Source organism: Tinamus guttatus, unplaced genomic scaffold (genome assembly GCF_059628265.1).
Source record: "Tinamus guttatus ecotype Peru unplaced genomic scaffold, ASM5962826v1 Tinamus_guttatus_pri_ptg000180l, whole genome shotgun sequence".
NCBI lineage: Eukaryota > Metazoa > Chordata > Aves > Tinamiformes > Tinamidae > Tinamus > Tinamus guttatus.
Genome location: NW_028288714.1, coordinates 2562149 through 2588637, shown reverse-complemented (window position 1 = coordinate 2588637; position 26489 = coordinate 2562149). Strand labels below are relative to the sequence as shown.

Below are 26489 nucleotides of genomic sequence, written 5' to 3'. Positions count from 1 at the left end.
TAAGCCAGCTCAAATAGAGAGAAGGCTGCATTTTCTTGTCCCCAGAGACCATATTACATGTTAATATTCCTCTGGAAGGATTTTGTTCTTCAAGCAATACTCAAAAGCAGGTTTGCTTGCAGTGTTCAACTTGGAGGAACCCATATGAGCATACAAAACTTAAAAAAAACTAAGCTCACTCAAAGCCAGCAGGATGTATAGAAGCATAAAAGGAGGAATTACTGAAATTCGGGCTTCACAGCTGCCTTCCACAGCACAAACACTGCAAGATCCAAACAGGAGCTTGCAGGAGAAGCAAACAGTACCGGCAAGGCCTCTGAAGAGGCTTCAAGGCCGCGGCGAGGCACAGCTCAAGACCCAGGCTCGAGGCTCTGGCGGCAGCGGCGCTTCCCCCTCTGCCCGCACGGCCCTGGCTTCATCGCTCCTTAACCTGCGCCAGGCAAAGGCACCCACATCAGGGCAGAGCCACTTTCACCCGCACACCGCGCTGCCTCGGGCCGCCGGCCTGGTATGGTCCGGGTGTGCTCGTACCACAGTTCAGGAACGCGGCCGCTGAGGCAGGGCCGCAAGTTGCTGGAGCACAGTGATGGCCAGGAAGCAGACACTGATCTCCAAACCCAGCCGCATCTCCTGGATCCCAGAAATGCCCCGTTTAGGACAGACCAGGCTCTGTCCTTCACCGGAGAGCGGGAAACAAATACGGAATTCCACCTCAGGAGCCCGTGCACCCGCACCAACACGTTTCTGGCAAGAGAAACCGAGCTCACGCGGCCTTAGCTATTTCTGTCTAGCCCCGAGCAACTTGCGGATGAAGGATATTTAGAGGCTAGACAGCCTTCAACAGTGAACTGTAATTAGTCCACCGGGTTGTTGCAACTTCTGCTGGGTTTAAAGGCAAGTATTGCCAAGGACAGGTTATTCAGAGCAAAGAAACCCTTTGGAGTTAAGGGTTCCGCTCACCTTTTGCTTGCAAACAGCAAAGCTGGTTTAATAGTTAAACTACTTTAGCGTAGGAAAATATGGAATCTGACACAGTTTTGTTATTCCATCAGCCTGGCTCCAAGGCCATGGCTCTAGGCCTGAAAGAGGCAAACCCGCGTGCCGCTGGCCAAACCCTGCGTGCTGCATGGGCATCCTGCTGCCCAGCTCTTCCCCGCATGGCAGTGGCAACAACAGCGGCAACAACTTGGTTTTAACCGCACTTTCCCAGCCTGGTGCCCTGCATGCCCGGGAAGGCAGGAGGGGAAGCAGGGGGGATATGTCGCGCAATCCCAGGTGGGACTAACTCAGAGTGACCGTGAGGCTACGGGTAGAGTCAGAACGAAGACACTTCTGGTCTCGTCCAGCAGATAGGTACCAGCTATCTCTTCTATCCTAGAAACCTGGAAAGGAGAGGAGGGCACACAAGACGTTTCTTCCCAGAACAGGGATTCTGACAAAGCAACACTCAAAGCAACACAAATACTTCAATCTCTGCATAAAAAACATTCTTCCTTTTCTCTGCATAGGAAGACATTTGTTCGAAGAAACTCAACTTTCTCACTCTAAGTTATTTTTACAGCAGCTACACTCAGTCAAGACAGTAAAAATGCTCAGTCTTCAAAACTAGATATTGTGTAAATAAACTCTAAATCATTGCCTGCACTGATATGTGGCTCACTGTTCAGCAAGGAAAATAGTTCTTGTTTTTTTAATTAAATGCTGATTTTATCTATAATTCTAGACTGTTCTGTTTATTTACATAAAACATTACGCTGCTTGTTGAATTTCAGACTATAACTCTGATTAACACCAGTATTTTAGAAAGCTATAGATAAAATAAATTTACCTGACTAATGGCAGGAGCCTCCCAGCAGGCCGTGGAAGCACGCGGCGCTAACCAGGCCCAATCTTGGTGCACACACACCCCACCTTACGAACGCCCTGCACAGCATAATGAGGCTAATGGATGTGAAGATACTAGCTGAGATAGCCAGGAGCCGTGCGCTTGCAGCGACTCCTAAAAGCTTTTTATGCATTGAAGGGTCAGGTAACGCTCCTGGGCGCAAGGCTGCGACTCATGCGCACCAGCAAAGAGCGGCAGCGACTGAAGACATTATGAGCCCTTCACTGCGTCACGCTCGGCCCACAGCAGAGGCGCCGAGAGAAACCTGGACCCCCGGTGCTGCTCCTGCAGGCCACCACCTGGGTGTAATCCCACCCGTAAGGATACAGCCGGCGGCAACCCGGAGCGCCAGCGGCACACGAGGAGCACGTTGCCTTTGCCGGCCGCAGCAGGACTGGAGCCGCCAAGGAAGGTTTGGTGGAGCAAACCTGTCAGAGTTGATACCCGCCTGCGCTGGAACAGAGCACGCTTGTTTACTTTAACTGCATTTTTTCAAATCACTTCAGACTTCTCTCCACTGAGCAGTAACAATGCTTGGCAGCAAATTATCCCCAGAGATCCCTTAGGATCTCCCTTCACAGTACTATTAGCTCAGGCTATGACTTGAGTTTTGATTCTTGGATGATTCTCATCCCTGCGCAGAAGTCCCAGCTCGGAGTGTCAGGGATGTCGAGCAGGATGAACCAGGAGCATCACGGATGCCAGGGCACAGAGCCATCAGCCTAGCAAAGGCGCAGGAGCACAAGTCACAGCAACCCAGGTGCTGCGCACCCAGCGCTGGCCCTCGAACTACTACCTGCACTGCTAATTATTTATAATTATAACGTTATTCTGTTCTCTGCCATTCCACAAGATGAAACATAATCCATGGCCAATTTTCTTACTTCTGTGGCTTTAAATAAAAGAATCTCTGCTCTTAACATAATTTGCTTCGTTATCACTCTGCTAATGGCCAAGTGTTTAAGCCGCCACATATTTTCATTTGCAATGGAACAACGATAAATCATATAACATACTCTAGTGGATGCAATCATATAAGATACTCTAGCGAATGCAATTGTCATATTGCCTGTAAACCGTCCTGTATCCCACAGTTGTATGCAATTTTGTAAACACCACATTGGCACTAGAAAAGAGAATCTCTAAAAATCTTTTCAAAGTTCCAATAAACAAAAGCTCAGACAAAAAGCACTTGCATCAATATATGTATTACCAGAACTAATCACTTACTGCTTAATCAATTTGAGCTATAACTGGTGGTCTTTTTTTTTTTTTTTTTTTTTTTTTTACATTTGATACGTTAGCCTTTTCATTATACATGCAATGTTCTTCCTTACCTTTAGGGAATCAAAGCAGGCAATAACCCTTCCATTTTCAACCTGGCAACTTTTAGGGGGATGTGCAAATTTGCATTCCTCATCAGAGCGTGAACAAGTTCCCCTCTGAAATTGTCTGCACACTTCTAACGTTAGCCATTTTGTATCTCTGACAGGAGCCACATTCAAAGCCATGATGAAGAGCTGATTTAGCTTCTGTAAATTACTGTCAAGTGAATGATACCAAAGTTAGTTCAAAAAAAAATGAGGGGAAAAGGGAAGAACAGCAAAAAATATTAACCAGAAAAAAATAATTCCAACTGGAAAGGAAATGTTTGTTTTTTGTTTTTGAAAGTGGTGGGGGACAATTAAGAATGTCCAACACACACAAAGGAAAAATAGTAGAGAAACTTTATCAGCAGTCACTCATCAATCATTAAGTCCCACTTGTAGACTTTTGGCTGAAAACAAACATGCTCAGTAGCATTTCTGTCTGTAAAATGCTGGGGTCCGTTGAGTGTGTCACTGACACTCCAGTTTTAAGTACAGGTTCTTCAAAGCAATGGCACTCCTTGAGAGAGCTGCAACCCCTTGTAGATCACTCGCTGGTGTTGATTACACAAGAAATGCAATGCAGTCATTTGCTTGTGTCCCAGGGATAGATCTCCGTCGTCGTCTTCTTTTCACACTGAAGATTGTTTCACATCAATGAATTGGCAAACCGAGATGGTTGAGGTATCTTCTGCCACGTGCAAGGTCAAGGCAATGTCGAGCTGGCAAAGACGGTATTTTGAAAGCACGGGTGTAGCAGTCCTCTCTCGTAAAAGTGACTTCACAAAGGCACTTTTTAAACCAATGACCTGACAAAACAAATACAACATCAGTTCACATTCAACTTATTTGAATCAACATTATGAAACCTATCATCACTTCTTATCAGAAACGATAAACAGGCTGCCAGTGCTTGCTCGTATTCCTTTCTCCAAACCAAGCCAGGCTCCTTCATGAAGTTATGCGTGACAAGGGAATAACCAGTTGAAACAGTACTGCAGTAATATTCTAGGCAGCAATCCAAAAGTTGGGAATGATTTAAATAGATGAATGTGGCAGACACAATAATTAGGCATGGTGGTTGTGAAACAATTCAATCTAATGTGCTTAGTCTCCAAAACAACATACAAGTTTCCATTAATTCATCATTTGGCCCTTAGATTGTACTACTGCTTTATAAACTGTTATTTGTTCTCTCTTAGAATAAAGATAGTAGCATTCTGTTGGGGTTTCCTGCATCTCTCCCACTCTCTTACTCAAGGGAGGAAACACAGAAAATAGAATGGCCATACCAAAATTACAAGGAAAAAAACAAACAAACAAACAAAAAACTTCATTGCCCAGAAACAATTAATGAGTTTCCCTGTTAAACCAAAGGCTGTTCTTGAAAGGCTGTGTGAAGGACCAGTCTTTCCTAAGTCATCATTCTCTGATGCATGTTCAGAAACCTCTTCTGGATTTTTCTTTTATTAAAGCCTTCATGCCCCTTTACAAATACACGGTTCATCATCAAAATCTTGGACTTTCAAACATGGAACTTAAACTATTAAAATATACTTATGACATTTTATAGTCCCCAAATAGTTTAGAGTTCCATTTTAGGCTCCACAGATAGACTTGAAAAAATACAAAGGGTTAGATACTATATACAGCTTTTAATAAATGACTATATTACATGCAGAGCATAAAACCACGGTCATGGAGTTTCCTTCCTCCTATTCAGCTTCTAAAGAACACAAACTTTGCTTTGCTGATACCAAACAGAAACACAGATGGATTATTTTTGTGCAAAAATAATGAAAAGGGGATGATTGGAATAAATTATATTTTAAAATGTATCCAAAAAAACTGCTCAAATCACATTGTAGGCTGTCCCATGCCTGAAAAAAAAAATCTTTCTGTGCTTAGATTCATCTCGTTTAACTGAAGTCAGTCTTGTTAGAAGTGATGTGAGTAAGAATGACTAGCACAGAGGAACAGTTCTGACTTCTAGGTCTTCACCACATCAAAAGCCTCTTCTATTGCTTAGTAATGCTACCAAAAAAATAGGTTTCACTATGTGACTGATACCTACAACAAGATTTGCTACTACTAGCACAAATAAAGGCAATACAAGGCTGATTGCTCAAAAATTCAGTTTCAAGTCAAATGTGCAGCAAGATGCCTGGCTCGTGCTTAGCTAGTTCCACCTCCACCTTCTGCAAGTTGCAAAAGAGTACATTTGAAAACAATTCTACACAATTGTAGAGTAGTAGAGTATGTGAATTAAACACTCCTTTCATTAATTATTCCTTAGATGTTGTCCCAAAGCATCAATAAAGAATGGAGTTAAACTGAAAAGCGGACACAGAGGTGAGAAAATACTTGTAAATGATTAAAAGTAACTAGGGGAGAAAAAGAAAGGAAGACAAAAATAAAAGAGCCTTTCCAGAAGAGCTTGTTGGGCTGATGCTTTAACTGGTTAAATGAAAATGAGGAAAAATCATCTCCAAATCCACCCATTCAAATTCAGGGCTGCCAGCAAAGGTTTTCAGAAGTGTATGTAGGAGATGGGAAATTTTTCTTGAAATTTCAGTCTGTGTTATATGTGCTTTAAAAAATCTCAAGTAGCAATAGTCTGCTGCACTGTATACCACTACAGTTGATAAGAGTCATTTCTCAAATAGTAGGTGTTAAGACTGACAAAAAATAGACATTACAGAGCATGACATAGCAACATTACCCATTATACAAATGGTTCCAGTCATATTAAAAAAAGGCATTTCCAGCAGAATCAAATACGAAATTGTAAGAAGAATAAATACCAAAAGGGTATGTATATTAGGGAGCATGGGAGAAGGAGGAGAGTGGAAGAAAAATTAAAGATACATAGAAAAAAAAAACACCATTATTTCCCATTTTCTTAGTATATGAGCATACTAGTCAAGTTTTCCAAAAATGAGAGGGCACAAAGAGCTTGTCTCCAAAATTTTTATCTTGCCTCAATGACACCACTATGAGACTTCCTGAGAAACCTGCAGTACTTCAGCAGCTTCTGCAGGCCCACGGACGAGCCCCCGAGCAGCGCTGAGGTGTTTTGGAGCATGCAGCTGCCCTCAGGCAGGAGCAGGCGCGAAGGCGGTGGGGACAGGGGAGTTGAGAGCGCTCCGTCGGTGCCACCTACGGGGTCTACGTGCTCAGTGCCGCACCACAGGCAGCTGCCGCCGCCGCCTGCTCCTCCAGTCTTTTGGGTCAGGAGGAAGGGCCGTGTGGAGAGCCTGGGTTTGAGAGGAAGGTAATACAAGGGGAAGGGAGGAGAAAGGAAAATGAGAAAAGTTCTAGAAGGAGCAAAGAAGAGTTGAGTTCATGGCATGCGGAAAGAGCTCAGGAGAAGGGAAATGCAGGAGCAGAAAAACAGAAAGAGAAATGGCTGATTGAGGAAGAGGAAGGGAGAGGCTGCATGGGGAAAGTGAGACGAGGGCAGAAAAGATGGAGGAGGCGAACTTTGGGGGAGAAAAGGAATTTTAGAAGGACGGGAGAAGAGAATAAGGTTACATGGGAAAATCCAGTGGTTTGGGTAAAGAGATTGAAGGAAATGAAGAAAAAGCAGCATGGCCTTATGTAAGCAAATACAAACAGAACAATACACACAGCCCGTATAAAATGCCTCCCCCAGGGCACGGGCCATCCATAATGTCCCAGCTAACTCAGACCTTACGTGTTGCAGAACCCACCCACGTGGAGAAGAGGGGGGCCTCCAGCAAGCAGGAACTCTGTTTTTCTTTCCGCTGGCTCCAGGAGGCAAAGCCGGCTTGCCCGGCTGCAATCCCGGCACGGCAAACCCTGCCCGCCCCAGCGCGCGAGCCCCTTCCCAGGCAGGGGGTGCCTCGGGTTCGCCTGCGCTTCCTGCTCTGGTCTTGTTCTCGTTGGTTTTAACGAATCCAGCCCTCTGGGCAAAACAGATCGACCCTACGTCCCCCACTGGAGCCAAATGGACTAATTTTTTTTTTTAAACAGCTGTTGATGCTTATTTCAGTCTCTCATGCACTTGGATCAATGGAACTGATTCAGAATATATCCACAAATGTACTTTTTCATACACCGAATAAATTCATTTGGAAATTCTCTTTCACTGTATACCTCCCTCTTTCATTTCCTTCTGGCAGAAGCCTAGAAGGGCACAGAGGAATAGGTGGTTTTTGCCAACCTTGTGTTCCCTTGAGATACCAGGGTAGAACTTGCGCTCGAATCCAGGTCTTTTTTGCACTATGCTTTAAACCACAGAATCTTTTTTCCTTTTCCAAGTAGACATTATGTACCGTTGCATTTAAATATATCCCTTCCCGTAAACATTTTGCCTTTAATTTTTAAATAAGACAAAACACATAGGCACTAGGAACCCCCAGAAAAGGTTCCAATTCAGAGAAACATTAAACAGCCACAAGGGAATTTCTAGTGAGCAGAGCCTTGCCCTCTTATAAAAAAAACTGTGGATCTTGGCTTGAAATAGGAGTTCTTGCCATACAAAAACATATGGGGTGCTCTGGTTCAGCAGTTTCACGTATCAGGCAGGCTGGGGAGTGAAGTGGAGCTGCGCCTTGGAGGAGCTGAGGCTTTTTGGATGCGCCCTGTGCACGCTGCAGCATGTAATTGCAGCAAGGCCGCAACAACCTTTTCAGGGTAATGATGAGCCGAGCAGAATAATTCGACCTGAGGATCAAAAAGCCGCTTCTGCGGATGACAACTTTGATCAAAGGATCAGAGCCCTGTGCAGGGTCCCAACACAGATCGCTACTGAAACCCCTAATTTCAGAAGGAACTGTAATTTTCCACTTCAGAAAATTAAGCAAACCATTACATCCCCCAAATCAATAAGAGACTGGAGCTCTATTTATTGATCCTGCTGTCAGACTTTATCAACACGATCCATTTAATTTTTCTTTTAAAATATATACATGCTGAAAACAAGAACCAAAAGTTATAAAACCCTCAGTTGTGCTAAAACATGACTGCATATATTTAAAGTAAATGACCATACTTTTTTTTCCCCCAGTGGACCAGAAGAGGTTCACTAAATATACTAAATAAGTTCTGCTCTTTACACTGGTCTGTTTTAAAACTAAGGGATAAAAATGAAACAAAAGACCTACCCTGCTGACCTTCCCTTAGGTCAGTAGCAGGGCCTGTTGACCCTCAGCACTGCTGTCTGCTGCCCAAACTCACTCTGAAAGTGGTTGCAGTGACTCTTCTCCAGGTGGAATGCGTGGGATGAGACAAATTTTGGCATGGGTTTCATAGCCATTCACTAGAGCAGGTAAAATGGGATGGGCTCCACTACAGAAGATCAAACCGCCTTATCTAATTAGCATCTCCACTTGCATTACACTTTACGAACCCAGGCAGATAAGAAATCCTGCGTGTGTTTTGGAACACAGAAGGTGCAAATCCTCAAGCAGTTACGTGGCCTTGTGCTTTAGCTCATCTACCCAGTCCAATCACACAAAATCCCACTTGGATGGATGCTCAATGCCACAAGAACGTCTTGAGAACTTAAGTCTTCCAAAACACCATGCACAGAGTGTGACTTTTCAGATTGTTGGCTTATTCAGAAACACAGTATCATGTTTAAGGGACCCAAATTCATATCACTGAAAAGTGCTGGGCGTTCTCAGCTGTAAGAACTGCCAGCCTCAAGGCCCAGCAACCATGCGCGCAACAGCAGATAACCTCACCAACGGCGTCAGGTCCTCCCAAGCCTTCCTCTGGTCTGAGCAGAACCTCAGCTCTCAGTTTAGCCATTCCCTCCTGCCCATGATTACTAGCTCCGAGTGAGCCATCTTGCTCAGGATGGTGCTGCAGGCAGGGGGGGACAGCACACAGCGGCTCCCGGACACGGCAGAACATCCCACGAAGCGCCAACGCAACGAGGAGCCACCGTGCCACGTTCCCTGGAGGCACCTTCAGGTCACTGACAAGGAGGCAGCTTCCAGGGACACTCTTCCTGAGCACTTCTCCCAACGCTACTGCCCTTGCTGGTGTGGGAGGGCCTGAGGTTAAAGACCATGAATCCATGGGCTGAATCTCCATTCCCTTCTCTGCACTCGCGCTGCCCCTTCTCTGTGACACGTCTTCTCTGCTGCTCGCTCCTATAACGTGACGGATCTATAAAATAACCTAAACTCACCCAAATCACTCCCTAGCCCTGGAAAGCAAGGCTGACTCTGAGTCATCTCACACTATTATAAGCCTCACTGGAAAATACCCTGCTAGCCAATACAGAGAGGATCTTATTTCAAAAGATGCTGAAGTGGATGGAAAAAAAAAAGTTATTTTGCAGACAAATAATATGACAGTCAGCATGGTTGTTAATCACATTTGAATAAGTTACATTCTTAAAGACTGACCATGCAAGAAGATTTCTCTGTGGTAGATAAGCTTTTCTCACTTCATCAGCCTACCAGATTAGGAAATGGAGACCAGAAAGTGATATGACAAAACTGAGGTATCCTTTGTCAGCGAGTACAATGTCAGCTTGTATCCTGCCCTGAACCAATTTCTAACCTCCCATTCATATTTTTTACATATAACCTAATAATGGAATATTTGATAAAACTGGACAAGATATGGTAGAGTTTAATCATGTCTTTTTTACATGTCTTTAGTTCAGTAAAGTTCAGAGAATGGCTAAGGTTGGAAGGGACCTCTAGACTAGATGTCCAAACCCCTTAATTTGAGTATTAAAACCAGAATGAGGCCCCTACCTATCTAACTATTATGAAGCCACAAAAATAATGACCTCAGATGGAGAATAAGCTGATGTGCCCCAAGAAAATGACTAAAGGAAACTGGGATATCACAGAAAAGCAAACAAACAACAACAACAAAATGTATTCAAGAAACAAAAGAAAACACAAGAAACTTCCACGCAGCATCCTCTGGTCTTTCAGGGAAAATGTGATGGAAAACCATAACATTCTTAGTAAAAATATTCATTTATAGCAGAAAGTATTCTCCGTGATAGATTAAAATGATTATTTTTTTTGATCAATTCTTTCATCATTTATGGTTTGGTTTCATCGAATAAAGCCTTACTGCTCACGTGAGGAAGAAAACAGAACAACTCTATCAGAAAAGTAGCAGAGTAGTTTGAAAAAGAAGACAGGAGCCATAAATACTAGTATTTTATTCTTGGACTTTTTACTAATATGACCTGAACTCTACTGAAGTCAAGTCTCTGGACATACATGAGAAAAAAAAACCCTGTTACTTATTTGCCTAACTTAGAGATAACTATTGCGACACTTTTGTTATACAACCAGAGATGGACACTTTAGTCAAGTATAATTCAAATGAATAATTTACTGAGAGTCAATTCTAACTAGTTTAGTTAAGCTGACAGAAGACCACGAACAGGTCAGAAAATACAGGTGTGTTTTATTTGAACTAAGCATGACCTACAAATAATCAGTTTTGCTAAACGAGCCCTATTCTCCTTGCCAAGATCACTAATCTGATACGTTGATCCTTTTGCCGCTCTCACCCGAGGCCCAGGTTTTTTAGTATGCTCCATGCTATTTACAGTATAGCAATGAGCTTATTAAGAAAATCTATGGGTTTACTTTAAAGCTGGCTTTACAATATAATAGCACTAATGTCCTTTGTCCTCTGGGAAGCAGGTGAGGAAAGCGCAGGGCCAACCATGAAACACCAGACACAGCTCAGGACCTTTGCAGCGATTCATCAGCGATGCTCCTAATGGGCCATGAAACGTTTCTGAAGTGGAGCTCTATAGATGGCTGGAACCCACGGGAGTATTTTCCAGTGCCAGTGTGCTTAGAAGTTGTGCTGATAAAATTAATGCTCGTTACACTTCAGTTGAAATGTGATCACAGAAAACAGATTTTTCTTCTTCTATTAAGCATTTTTTTGGCTTTTACCGCAATTTTCTTCCTGTACCATCTCTACTCTTTTTTTTTGGTCTGCATCTTCTCCTGTTCTGCAACTTAAATGCTCCTAGTTCTCAAGTAAAAAGAAATCTGATTTAATTCTCTAGGTTTATGGATTTCAGACATAAAATTCTGCTCCCACCCTGACAAGAGGACTGAAGTAATTTTTGTTACTGTGCCTCTGTGAACATAGTTAATCATCCCCAGCAGCAATGACGTATCACTTGGCCTCTTGTGGACACAAATGTTTTGCTTCTGGCAGAGTGTACCAGGTAGCAGCTATTAATCAACTCCAATTCCCTAAGGAGTGGATACCCCTGTACATGAGGAGGTTCTATTTTCACCCAGCTCTGCACATGCATTTTGTTTTTCAGAAGTCTAAAAATATGTATACAAAAATGAGTTTACATGTTCTACATTTTTTATAGTTCACGACATGATGAACACACAAAGCGTCTGTTTTCACCTGCCAAAGGACAAATAACATGCTACCACAAAGGAGCACAAGTTCAAAGGGCTTAGGCTGCTGTCAATTCTCTATTTTCTCTACTCCAGCTTTACACTAAGCCTAGGAAAGAGAATCCCTACAAAGGCTTTTATTTGCGTGACAAACAGTATTCCCTCCCTGTGAAAGCAAGGGACAGCTCTGCATAAACCAAGATGCCATGTAAATTAAGATATGTTATACTACCAAGATGAAAAGACGTTCAAGACCGCCAATAACACTGCTAATAATATGTTCTAGGAAATTACCCAGCTCTGGACAGTTGCACGGCATGTCCAAACAAAGCTCCTGAAGAGCGTACAGCAAGAACACTACCTAATGCTATTAACTCTGACTGTGTCTTAAGCACTAAATCCATTCTGATAAAGAAACAGACTCCCGCCAGAGAAGCCCAGGAGCAGCAGAGTTCCGAGATGGAGCATGTGCATTTCTGTGCCATTTGCACCATTTGCACACTGAAGGGCCTCCCACGGGCCGGCCCGAAAGACCAGCTATCCCGGTGTCCCGTCTCCAGCGGCGGCTGGTGTCGGGTGCCGACAGAGGAACACAAGAAGGGAGCAAGCGGAGTGGGATAATTTCGGTGAACATTCTCCCAGCCTCCAGCGATCTGTGACTGATGTCTTTGTATTTAATAGGTCTCGCTGGATTTTTCTTCCATGGATTTGCCCAAGTGCCTTTTTGAATGTTGCTCTCTTAGAGGAGGCTTTCATCAGTATGTGCATGAGAGGAGGGTGCTAGGAGGGAGCCGGTCTGCTTTCCAGTTGTTGACAAAAGACTCGTCCCACGAGAGACCAGAGTGGATATGAAGGAGCACTTCAGGACTTCTGCTGTTTGCAAATTTGTCTGAATCTCCAGTGTAGCCAGGGACTAATTACTCACAAAATGACTAACAAATTCCTTTGCTAAATCTGTGTTGTTACCGGCTTGCTTGAAGGGGTTAAACAAGAAGAGAGAGGCCCCCCTCTTGCCCCTAGCGAAGCAGGACTCGTAGGGGATCACGCCAGGCAAAACCACCCGCGTGGCCCGAAGAGCCCGGGCTGCCTCGTGCGTGAGGCGCCGCCAGCCCCCGCGCGCTTCCCACGCAGCAGCTCGCACCGACCGCCCAGCGCTTCCCCACGGGCAGCAATAACCGGTGTCTCCCGCGGGCGGACGGCCCGGGGGGCTGCCCAGTGCCTCGTTCCAGCGGGGCCTCCTTCGCCAGCAGGATTCAGCTGCCCTTTCTGCAGCGGCGCACACGCAACACACAGGTAACGCAAACGCACCCTAATTTACTTCCAAAATTAAAAGCAATCAGCGCGAAGCAGAACACACTCAAGCCTCTTGCTTCTTTACCTATCTTATGGGACATACTGCAGGCAGATTAAAAGTGTATCACAGAAACACAGAATGGTTAGGGTTAGAAGGGACTTCTAGAGACCATCTAGTCCAACCCCCCTGCTCAAGGTCTATATGTGATAGAAGAACTTTTATTTCTCTATATATACATATATTATATATATTATTTCTGTGAGAACATGGTTAAAAAGACAGTACAGAAACCTAACTTTAACTTAGCCCAGGAATGTCAGGTTGTTAAGACTGTAACTGAGCGAGTATCTTCACCTGAAATTCTGTTGCATCTTTTTTAAGGGCTGAAAACTCTTATGCTAACATTCAGACAGCAAGTGTTTTACGATAAGAATATATGTTTTATTGAAAGCCATTTTCAAAGCCCCTTTCTAGTCAAAGAAAAAAAAAAGAGATTTTCTTCTTTAGATGGAGATTTTTTTTTTATGTTTTTAAAATAGCTGAAAGTAGGTATTAAGCAGCTTCATTGGTCTTTTCTGAAGATAGTCTGCTCTCTTCTTTGGAACAGAAAGACATTTCTCCTCTCCCTCCCCCCTTTTTTTTTCAATTGGTCCTCCAGGATGAATGAAGAATATACCCAATCATGCCATGACAGTGTGGATGAGACTTTTTCATTTCAAAATTTCATGTCATTTATCTGTCTACAAGAAACCACTTAAAACTTCTGGGGCTATTCATGTTGTATTAGATGATACATAATGGAAAGTTATTCTCTCTGGAATACAATATATATATGCCCTGCACGAATCTCTGTTTTGTTGACAAACGTCTATCATGATTTCAGGAAAATAATTATTTTCCGCAAAAACAGTGTTTTTACAGTAACAAATAAGGAGAATGCCCTTCCTGAAAGGGGAGTTGACCACAAAAATTGCAAATCCTGGTGAATGTCTGCTTTCCATGAAATCTTGAAAAATTCTATATAATTCTTAAACGAAAAGGGACGGCTTAGACTGGAAGTAGCGTAGGTGAACTGTCTGCAGATGCAACGTACCATAGCAAAGATTTTCCTGATCTCTAGAATAAGGAATTTTAGTTTTGATGTGCAGTACCGCTACTGAACTTCCTTTTTGCTTTAAAGCTAAGAAGCAGTGACATGCTAAAAATGCGTTGTATTGATCTGTTTTAATTTTTCAAATACATCTGCCTTGGTCCAAGAAGCTCACCCCTTTGTTGCCACATTAAGACAAATACTTCTAAACTCATTTTTATTTCAGAAAATAATGTTTTCAAAGAAATAATGGGAGATAGATCCCTTAAAGGAAGGAGAGGATGCTGAGGAACAAACTCCGAAGGCTTATCCGCCCATAGCAATGACATCAGATGAGTTCATTCCTTTTTTTTGCCACATGCAAAAAGTAGAACTACTATTCAGCTGCCCGTAACAGTAAAAGCAGAGATTTCTTGGAAAAAAAAAATAACAACCAACCAACCAACAAACCTGCCAGAATATTAGAAGAACAACTTTAACACACAAAGTCTTCCTTTTCATTTCTGTTCCAAGACATTGGACTCATGTTCCAAGACATTTCATTTCTGTTCCAAGACATTGGGCTCATGAAGCAATAGTCATCTTGGGGACATTATTTAGCTGAATTAGGCAGTGTCAGTCCTAGTATTCCTCAGTTCTACACAGAGGCATGTCAGCCATTCAAATCAACAAACTGTAAACTTTTTACAACATTTTAAATGATTCTCCCTATTTTAACGCATTCATAAGGAAAGAGAGCAATAGGAAAAAAAGTCTTTCACACTCTCACGAGGACTTGCTGAAAACTTTCCTGAAGAGAATTTCTGCATCTCAATGCTTCCCCAAAGCTGAAAAGGGTCAAAGTATCAGGGGAAATGAATTTTAGCAATACCGAAGCAATTCCACCTGAACATTTTATTTACATTCAGTTGAATCATTTTGTCATAACTTATATATTATCATAGATAAGTAGGCATTTATTCTGGCATAAGTTATAAACAGGAATTCAGTCTGAAAGTTGAAACAGAGTTCTTTCATCTCCCCAAAACGAAGGGGTGCAATACTATTTCAGTTGAAAATTTCATCCAAATACAGACATGTTTTGACAGATTATTTTTTCCAGGGCTTTTTCTACAATCTCCACTTACCTATAACTGTAGAGATTTATGTCCCCTGCTGGGGATCACAGTGCTGCTAAGCACAGCCTGGTGTTCAGGCATGTTTCTGGTGCAATGGATATGCTTGTGACAGTAAGTCAATCCAGCTGGCTTTGGGCAATACAGGGGCTGCCACTCATACTCCAATATAAAACTTGGACTGTTAAAAATAAGTCACAGTTTTGTCCTTTTAAATGCTTGACTTTTTTTTTTTTTTTTGCTGTACTTCAGGCTTAGTCCTAGATGGACATTTGAATCCACATTTTGTTTTATACAACGCCATTTTTATTCCTCTTGAATAACTTGTGTTAAATTCAAATTTTAAAACTTGCTTTAACCCTGCATAATCATCACTATGACTGACTATTTTTAAAAGATAATGTCTGATTTTTCCCAGTACTTCTTTCCTTAAAATAAATAAATAAATAAATAAAAGGCCTGTGCTAAAACGCCTTTGAGGTTACCAGGTTATGCAAAAAAATATTCCTAATTCAAGTAACACCAAAAATTTAATTCAGGGATCAAATACTGGGTGTTTAGGAACATTAAAAAAGACTGTTCCTCTTTTGCCTAAAAATGTTTCTACCGCCAGAAACAAACTTCATAAAAATGACTTAACAGATTTCTATGTTGAACATGTCTCCTTTTTATGCAATATTTGCTTAGCTTGTAAATCAGAGATTTTATCTTTTCTAACCTTCAGCCTACATACACATACTGGCCCACAACACTCAGTAGGAGTTCTTTTCATTTCCTACATTATTCCCAGGACTAACAGTAAGTAACATGCAAAATCAAACCAGACCAACAAAAAACCCAAGCCAGGCAAGTCACTCTCATCCAAAATTACACCCTCCAGCAACTCCAGGCAACTTTTCAGGCTGCACAAATTACCAATTTTTGCCAACAACACCAGGACTCCAAATCCTGAAGACCCATTCAAAGCTCTTTTTCCACATTTAACCCTGTCCATCATGTACAGTAGTAGTAACCACAGTACCACTTTACAGCAACTCAACAGAACTGCCTGTCCACTACAAAAAAAGCACTATCGTACTCTGAAAAGACAAATAAAAGAGATACTATAGAAAGATGCAGTAGTATTCTAGTTTTAGGCTTTCGGGATTTCATACAAAGTTTGCCCAATTTACATACTAAAAGATTTTTTTAAAACATTAATTATCATGAGTTTGTAAAGTTCAGTGAGAATCCATGATTTAAGGTCCCTTGGCTTCCTTACTGGCGAGCTCTGTAAGGATAACTTAAGGAACAATCCTACTGATGCACAGGGTACAACACTACCTAAATTTTGTAGCTGCAGCACCATAATCAATAGAGGCATAAAAATAAATGTGTGAATCTTTAAATCACAGTACAAACATACAACAGTAGAAGCTAGTCTGCTGGTTCTGAAGTCTGTCTCCAAGATGGAGCACAAAGATGAAAAATCATCATGTCCTCCTTGGTGAAAAGCACGCTAACTTTTTGGTATTCAGAGGCCAAAAGGATTGCAATCAAGGTGGTTATGTGGTGGTCTATCACATACAGCGAAGCAGAACACTACTATTAATTTTTCTTAAATTCATCTAGCTCTTAGAAAATAACCTGTATTGATTCCCTTCACAAGATTCGTAAACACCCAAGTTTAAGGATAACAACTCTACTGCAGCAGAGCAAACTCTCACCCATTTCACCGGAAGCCTTAAAACACTGAGTGCATTTCATAAAGCCGTATCACCTACAGATACATTTACAAAGAAGCCTCAGTTTATATTTTTAAAAGTACAGTTCTTACAACTGCAGAGTGAAGCTACAAAATACAAATCTTAAGATTTCAAAATTAAACAAAAGGAAAGCCAGTGAATCCCCTCTGTCTGTAACCTGATGATTTTTGTGGGACTTAATCCTCATGATTTTTGAGGCACAGTAATCTCGAGGCTATGAATCTTATGGTTGTTCAGAGAAATTGGGTTAAAAGCAGCAGCTAAAAGTGTAAAATACTTGCAGATGGCATAAAGAACAAAATTAGAGTAGAAGTTTGGGGCCAACAAATTCTACAGAGCATCCAAAACCAACAAATTCATGTCATTAAGTAGTATGCTTTTACTTCTAATAGTCTGCTGTAATTTTCATAAGGAAGACTACCAACAGAGTCCTCCCCTTCTGCTCTTTGCAACATAGCCATGAAAAATAAAGATAGTTTGCAGATGATACCACAATATTTACAACGCAGACCTCAAGCCAACTGTGAAGAGTTACAGAGTATCTCATTATACCAAGGATACCAGATGATAAATGACGTACAAATTTAACATAAATATAGGCAAAATATTGCTCTTCCTCCAAAATGCATTAATATACACACAACAAGACACTACTGCTCAGGAAAGAGATCTTACAGACATTATGGGCAATTGTATGGAAAGTTCAGCAAAATAGTCAATGGCTGATAAGGGTTCAAAAGTAGGAGAACATTTGGAATTATTGACAGAAAACAGACAACAAAACAGAAGAGAAATATACTAGTACATAAAGCCGTGGAGCACATAAATCTCATGTAATAAATGAAGTTCTGATCTGCCTCATCTCAAAAAAGATCACAGCAGAACTCGAGAGAGAGACCAACAGCATGATCATTGCTATGAAAAGGATGCTATACATGCAGAGACAACAACAAGGCTTTTGACAGCAGGAAGAATATGACGTTCATACAGAACGATGAAGATTACTAAATGTGACTAAGAAATAAGGAGCAGCCAGAGAACTACCAGTCAGGAAAACATACAGAAGACAGTCACTCTTGCTCAGGTCAAACAACTAAGGTGTGAAACGTAGGTGATGGTGAGGCAATTTAGGATGGGTGATGTGCTGAAGGTCAGAAATATGAATTGGTTTAAAACGTCAATTTTTCAACTGAAAAATCAGATCATTTAACAATCATCAAAATCATTAAATAGGTTCAGACAGAAACTCCTCATCAAAAAGTCTCCCCTCCCTGATGACTAGAAGCCAGAGTCATTCACCAATCAATTGACATATTCCTGTCCTCAAGCAACCTCTTTTCCTTCTCCACTCCAGGACTGCAATTCCTTACACGTAGCCTACTTCTGCAGCTACAGCTGACTACAGATCCACAGGGACATCCAGGCCCTCAAATCCAGCCATTAGAAAACAAACACTCATCGTGTATTTCAAGCAAGCAAATTTCAGAGACAGGAAATCTTGAGCTACCTGAAGGTGCCACTGGTGCCCAGAAAGCACAGTCTCTTTAGTCTTCTTCAAGGCCAAAGGAGAGACAGGGCCCTCCAAAGACCGCTTTAGACCTCAAAGGCACAGTTTTATCTCCTGGAGATATGGCAAAGGAGCAGATCTGATGAAGCTCTAGTACACAGGAGTCTCTATGAGAATGGCAGAGTGAAGAAGTGGTTGTGGGATGATTTAGCAACCTGGGGAGGCAAAAGTGGTTGTGGGATGATGTGGCATTTTTTTCAATGCTTGGAAGCACGCATCTGTTCTCAGGTCACCCTTCTGTGTCCTCCAGGTTTGCCATTCTGCTCCTAAAGACACAGGGAAAAGAAGGAAGGACAAAAAGAGAGTAGGAAAAAGAGAGAGGAAGAGGATGTGATTGTTCATGCTCTACCAAAGAGTCCGACCATTTTAATTCCATGTATTACTCTCAGGCTCAACCGTCCTCCTTACTTCCACAGTGGAAGTTGTGCCTTCTTATCACTTAGGTCTTCTAACACTGAGGATTAAGCTGCCCGCTTGTCTTCTCCTGGTGTTTCCACTTGATAGAGCTGCTGCCGTGGATTGCAAAGCCTTTGAAAGTGGCCTCGCCGCACAGTTAAAGTAGTGCGCAATAAATTAAGGCCAAAAAAGAAAGCAAGAAAGAAAAAAAAAGGCTTTCTAAACGCTTTGGTACAGCCACTTCCAAAGGCTTTAATGCCCTCCCCAACATGGCAAAGAAAACTTCAGATTTTGCTTCCCCTTGACAGATTATAACAAAACAAACAAACAAACAAAAAATCATAAAGATTTTTTCCAAGTAGACTGGAAGCAAGTCCCAGAATTAGCAGAAGGGAACTAAAATGCAGAAGAGAACTGGCAGCGGGCATACCAGCTTCCTTACCGTGCACGCTGGAGCCGCAGGACTGGGGCGGGCGGCGCGGCCCGCGCGTGCCGGCATGTCAAGGACCGCCGCCATGCTGCGACCAGCGGCGCAGCAGTCCACGCACAGGAGAGCTCTCGCACGGAAACCTCTCCCAGAGAAAGGTCTGCTACAAAACACAGGCTCCATCAAGCTCCTGCTTGGCTCCGCACATTGCTCCCAGCAGTGCCAAGGGCATTTCCGTGGCCTGGCGGCATGCGGTGAGGGGTCCCCCCGCCTCGGCACCCTGAGCGGGCCCATGAGGGCAGGGGAGCAAACGCCGCTCTCCTCACAGCAAAGGGCTCCTCAGGAGACCACAGACGCTGCTGGGGGCTCGCCTGCAAACCACCACAGCTGGAGGGCTGAAATACCTGAACGGCTGTTGGTAACGGTGGGGTGAACTATCGAAAAAAGGGGTAACTTCGATACTCTACAAGGCTGTTTCTTCCCCTGCCTCAATGCCGAGGAGTCTCTCAGAAAAAGCTCCAGCTAAAAGCTTTAAAGCAGAAAACAAATACACCGAAATCCACCATTGAAAATGATATTCTGGGCTCTTGGCAACAATTGGAAATCTTGTCACTTTACAGTTTAAGGTGAGTTTCCGCCTGTGAGTTCAGAACAGTGTCGATGATTTGTATGAGCCACAAAAATGAGGACAGATTCAAGAACTGGGATTTTGAAAAAAGGATTTTGAACCATTTGGCATGCACGAAGCTTTAAAACAGAACATGCAAAGAAAGAGAAATCCTGAAAAAAAAAAAAAACAAGAACGAACTATTAGGCCTAGATAGGAGACAATTATTTACTGAGCCCACCTATTAAAAGCTATCACAAAAACAAGTCCATTTTGAAAGTTACCATCAGAAATGACAAAAGGGGAGAGTGAACCTTAGCTCCTTTCCATAAAATGACAAAATAAGAAAAATATTTCTAATATTTCTGAATTTTCCAGTTCTGCTTATTGTTAGATGTACTATACTCTCTCGCAGAACTAGAGGTTTTTACCAACATATGAACCTCCATACCCATCTTGGCTCTAGCAGTTCAACAGCATGTGATAACCAGACGCTTTTGCACTGGTGTTGATCAACCGCTCAGACACATCTAAGTTATTGATCTAAAAAAAGGAAAAAAATAATAGACTCTGATGTGAACCATCTGTTCCTACTGCTTCATCTGATTTTTTGTGCAAGAATTATACTGTTAAATCTCTCCCACTCTCTTACTAGGAATTGTTTTTTGTGTCTCAAAATCACAGAGAGAAAAATCTGTGTCTGAGCCTGTGCACATTTATACATAAAAAACGGGAGAAAGCAAGTGAGTTTGTGTTTATGTATGTGTGTTTCTCCCTTTTATTTAGCAGAACTAGGACTGAGCCCTCCTAACTGGCAAGGCTGGTGGTATCATGAGCTCATAGATCCAGTGCCAGGCTTGCAGCTCCAGGAGTCCTGTGGGTCTTCTGCAAAGCAGCATGATGAATTCTGCACAACACTAGCAATTCTCAACAGCTTTAATAAAAGCCACTAGCCCAAAAGACGCTTTACATAATTACTATTCCTTTGTATTAGCTATAAGTATTTTTCATTTAAGTTTTGTTGGAAATTGTCTTTCATTTTCAAAGCCCCAGAAAAAAATGGTTTTTTTTGGTATGCTCAAAATACTGAGTTAGTAACACAGAACTTGACATTGCCAATGTTGTCTAAGGGACAAGTTTTCAAATATTTATATACAGAGAGAAGGTACGATTAAAAAGTTGGCAGATCCTGGAACGCAGATGCATCATTTCATCCTTCTCAATTACCCTTTATCCCAAATACAGCTGAAAAGTTTGTTTTTAACAGGAGACTTTCGACTCCATTTATCAATAGCCAAGGACTGTCACTGCATTTGCTAGTAATGTATAAGAAGATCAGTTTAATTATACTAGCAGTTAATACCATTATTATTTGGGCTTGTTTCAGCATTGACATCCTCTTAAAATGAGTTTTATTTCCCCCCTCCCCTCTTAAAATGAGTTTTATTTTCCTCAGGCTGTAATTTCGCCTGTTTGGAGACAAGTTGCACTGCAGTGGTTCACACCAGTTAACCATAAAACATTGTGTTAAACACAACATATCAAATGAGTCTCACAGTCAAAGGCTAAAAAAATGTTTTTAAAAAGAAAATGCATACTAACGAGTTCTACAGCAAATGATTATGTTCTCTTTTGCCACAATTACACAACAGCTATGTGTTTTTAGTCAAAATCACTGGGCTTAAGGGAAAAAAAAAAGTGTTTCTTTCCTGAAAGAGAGAAAGAAAAATGTCTGAAGTTAGGGATTTCTAATAATGTTAGAAAACAAGAAATCAGTAATAGCTAATATTTGAAGTTTAAACTCAGCAGTGTGTCCAACCAATGATTCAAGAAATTAAAACCATATGTGCTCTCATGAATGAGGAACTTCATTTGAACACCACCATTCTTTTTTTCCTTTCTCTCAATGCTACAACAGGTAGTATTTTACAGAGCTTTTAATGAATAAACATAGTAAAGACTATTCCTGCCATCCTTGTGAACAAAGGAACATCATTAATTCACATCTGTGAATTATCAGCACCTGAAATCACATTAATAGCCATTTTCCTTGCTCCCCAAAATAGTACTAGTATATATATTTTTTTTTCTTTAAGTTGTCTATAAAATGCATACTTGAACGTGAAAAAACTTGATTTGATTTTATGAAACATTCCATAAGCACAACACTATCCTTCATGATGAACAACTTATTAGTAAATACTAATTTAGGAAAATGAAGAAACTAATTATAAACATAATTATTGCTTGTAAACAGACAAGGCTGCACACAGTAAGATATTACTGCACAAATAATTCTGATTAAACCCACAAAACAATCAAGGAGAAAAGATATTACTCTCAATAAAGAGATATCAGAATTTGGCCTTAAGTAATTTTACTACCGGGTACCTACACAGCAAATGCAATCTATGTAGATATATAGATATTTATATGGCATATTATTTATTTAATTCTGTCTCAATCTTCCGAGGCAAAAGCCCATCCATATAAAGTATATGTTGAGCAGGAAAGATTTTTTCTTTTAATCCTTTTGTCTGCTTGATTGCATATTCTACATGGTCTTAAGATAAAAAGTATTTCACTGAGTAATGAATATAAATTTTCTTTCTGTCAGGTGGGCATAGGGATGGTAATTTTGTGCATAGCTGTACAGCCATCTCAGTGACATGAAAAAGAGCCTCTTAAAATAAAAAATATCTGATAGCCGAAAAACGTAAGACTAAAAAGTTTTTTCTCTAAACTATTTTCATGCATGGTTTAATTTGTGAAAATTAAAATACCAGCTTACATTTTATAGCTTGAAAAATGACATTTCTCATGCTCAAGCTTGGTTTCACGTGCTTAACACACACTCTGCACACAAACACTAGCTATAAATACAGCCAGCGAATGGATTAAATGCACACCTCACACATTCATATCCCATGGAGTTTTAGAAATAATGGTCTATATCCTGATGTAGTGCATAAAGTGATCTTGATACAGGGTTTGAAATTCTCAAAAGATACACACAGTTGATTTTACTTAGAAGAGCTGAACATTTAAAAATAAATGGTTCATAAACCAATGATGTGTTGCTACCCCTGCTCCATGTAGTTACTGAGCAAGCAGCCTTGGGAGCTCGGACCGAGCTCGTCTGAATGGCCAGTGGGCTCCGAGGAGTTGGGAGATGGCACCAGAAGCAACAGAAGTTTTGAGTCATGTCTTGTCATTGAAGGGAGGGGGAGAGAAGGCTGCCCTGAAAGGACCTGGTTAATGCAATGCTTTAAAACCACCCTAGCTTGCTACCTGAAAAAAAAAAAAAAAAAAAAAACTTTAAACATTCCTCAAAAATCACTATTCTAAGTGATTCTAAAAAATATCCTTTTTTCTAGCTTCTTCTTTAAGATGCTGATCTTTGGTAGTCCTCGGTTCATACTTTTTTTTTTTTTTCCATCCGACATCTAATTTAAATACAAATATTTAATATGCAAGATTTATAGGCACTACAGGAAAAATAAGACAGCAATTTTTTGCTGTTTCACTAACGGTGGCTTTAAAAAGACGAAAAAAAAAGAAATAAAGAAAAGCTACGCAATATATTGTATGCATACACATTATGCCTCTATAACACAGCTGAACTCAGTATGTTAACTCAAGAAGTGACTCGGATGGGATCCTGATGAAAGGTACTGAGCACCTCAGTGCATATGGCAGACAGGGAAAGTTGGCTTTCCTGGATCTGTAGTATCTCATATTATGAGGCAACGTTCTCAGACCCTCCCAGGAGTTTATTTCCAGAGTCTAACACTAACCCCCCCCCAAAAAAAAATCCCCACAAACCTCCTCATTCCATTCAAAATTTTACAGACTTCTGTCTGCAAATTCTGTCTGAAAAAACCCTTTTCCTTCTCTCCAAAGCACTGAACATAAATCTTCAGCAGGGCTTGCTGAGGCTCCTCCTCAGCAAGAAAGTTAATGTGCCTCAGCACAGTGAAATCATGGCTCTACAAGCCAGCCGGCTCATTAAATTATTCTGCTAGCTGTGTGTGCCCTCATTAAAAATGTATAAAGCTCTGATAATTGCCGTAAGTGTTATTATTAACCGTGTTTTCCTTGTTTTCATATAAAGGTTCTATTTTGCTCCCGAGACAAAGACCTGGAAATGGCAGGGGAAACGCTGCACTGAACTACAACGTCAGGAACTCCGGCAGCTCGCCTCCGAGCACACAGGGAGCCACTGTGTCTTCAGAAACACCCGCACTTTCTCGAGGGAATAAAATACTGCGATCTTACCGTAGGCTCCTTCGTATCCAAGACAGCTTCTGCGGGCTGAGTTAAAGCCTCCGATAGGGAGTTATTTAGATCAGCCATTCTAATTCGCGTAAATCTCCAACCGTCTCCGCTATAAACTTCCCAGATTTCCAGGTTGACTCATTCTTTGTATTAAAGCTGGGAAGCACTACCAGATGACAACACGGCTAAAAATCCAATTAGGCTGCAGTACTTCTGAAACACACTGACCTATTTCTTTTTTTACTGGTGTTATTTTTATTATGCATATACTCATGTTCTATTTCGGAAGAGAGCTATTTATACGCGTAAATCAATTCTCGTGGCAAACAAGCTAATACAAAATCCACGCATTACACCCAAACAGGGCATAAACACCGGGGAAATCTTGTTTCCCCGGCTCCCCCGAGCAACACATATGGCATGCAGCACACTGCAGCAAACTCTTTAAACCTTCCATAAGAGGCAACGATCCTCCTACCTTGTTTAGCCCTGTCTGCTCGGCGCATTTCCAGCGCGAAGCGCAGCCTCCGATAGAGGCGCGTAGCCGTCTCCTTCCCGCTGCATCGCGACGATGAATAATTTTCGCGTGAGACAATGAGCAGCGCTGCCTTTCCGCGCCCGGGAAGCCTTGCGCCTTATCGGGGGATTTTTCCCTCCGATGATGAAGCAAAGAGACAGCCTAAACTCTGTTGCTGAAGGACTGCAGCCCTCCCTTCCACCAAATCCCTCCCAGCATATGGCAGCCAATCACGCCCAAGTTCGTCAGCCCGACTGCTCTTAAACTGATGGCAAGGGGATGATTGACACGGCAACACAGCCCTTGCAATGTGTAAAAACAATGCGCCCATACTGATGAGGCAGGAATTTCCCCCGCGCAGCCAGGGAGTTTTGCTGGCGGGTAAGGTGACACCTCCGCCAAAGCACATACGCGGCGAGAGCAAACGGCTCCCTTCCCCTCCGGCCCCGACTGCTCCTCGCACCAGCGCTTTGAAAGCTCCTGTTAATCATAAATGCGCAGGCAAACAACGTTTCTGAAATGCAACAACTGCAGTGGTGCTACCGCTCTGGTGGTAAGGGGTAGCCCAGCAGCACGGGAACAGCACAACCACGTAACCTGCCCTTCACTTCAAAATAAGGCAGCCAAATTCAGATGAACGTGTTTCCTTTTTAATACCGCATATCCTTACTGTGCAGTGGCTGCATTTAACAGCAATAATACCTTTCAGAAAATTGAAACCAATTACTACCAACTATAGACATAGAATGCTTCTTAATGAAAACATACTCAATAATAAATTTTATAACCACCTTGGCAGACAACTTGTATTAGCAGCATCCATACTGAGATATGTGTGATCAGTTTATGACCAATGCCCATCAGATTCAGGAGTAAGGTCCATGATACCAGTTGCCATTTTCCGGTCCAACTGTTGGCAGCTTGATGTACTCTGCACATGATGCCTGGTGTTGAGCAGTTTTCTCACAAATCCTGATGAAGTTTTGGGACAGGAAATCAAAGGATTATTGAGCAAGAGCTGCAGAAAAGACTAATACAGAATGGAGCACAACCTGCGAGGCAATGAAAACAGGTGGGGTTTGCAGGGCAACACTGCTTTGGAAAATACATGATATGGATTGCATTGTACAAAAATGCATAAAATGTATATAAAAATCCATGAGAAGTTTAGAAGCATGAATAGACAAGAGAAAAACAAAGCTCTCATTCAACAGGCAACCCTACCCCAAGGCCCCATTGTTTCCGACTGACTGTTTTGCATAACGTAAATAAATAAATAAAATTATTCTTGTACCCCGCAGGCGGCCACTCTCCTTCACCCCCTCTCCTGGGAGGCGCTCGGGCCGCTCGCGGGGCGCTCCGCGTTTCCCGCTCCGCGCGGCTCCCTGCGCGCCCGCTGCCTCCCCCTCCGCCGCCTCGCGCCGGGGCTGCGGCTCCTGGCCGGGAAAGGAGGCTCCGGCCAGGCAGCCTCCTCTTCGCTGAATCACCCCCTCCATGCCGCGCCATTAAAAAGAAAATAAAAGCTTAAACAACTGATTCTTCCAGGTCTCGGGAGACCCCGCAGACGGTTCGCGCTCTTGGCAGGGTTGGCGACCCCAGCTCTTATTAAGGGTGCCTGATGCTTCTTGGTATTTTCACATTCTTCTGACTTTGCCAAACTTGAACTGCCTGCGTTAAAATTCTCCGTGCTGGACGTCTGCTGCAGGATGTATTTGCTTTTCTGCCAGAAGCGCTTTGCCCATTTCTGAGGCAGCCAAGACAAAAATCTGTTGCTGTGCCATTCTCCTCACTGATTTAGTGAGGAGCCCTGCTTCCCC

General features: G+C 42.2%; 1 protein-coding gene across 9 annotated transcripts in view; it reads right to left on the bottom strand.

Annotated features, from left to right (window-relative positions):
• Window positions 1–26489, bottom strand: part of MBNL2 (muscleblind like splicing regulator 2) — a 106464-nt gene that overhangs the window by 64257 nt on the left and 15718 nt on the right. For 2 of the 9 annotated variants that reach the window (XM_088523321.1, XM_088523323.1), the window contains exons 1-2: window positions 24634–24864; window positions 3223–4061 (exon numbers count right to left, since the gene is read on the bottom strand). In XM_088523321.1, coding sequence (XP_088379447.1) covers window positions 3223–3396 — 174 coding nt within the window. In that variant the 5' untranslated portion in view covers window positions 3397–4061; window positions 24634–24864. Of the gene's footprint in view, window positions 1–3222; window positions 4062–24633; window positions 24865–26489 lie in introns of those variants that run through there. The other 7 variants (XM_088523317.1, XM_088523320.1, XM_088523325.1 and 4 more) reach the window with 5 other exon arrangements.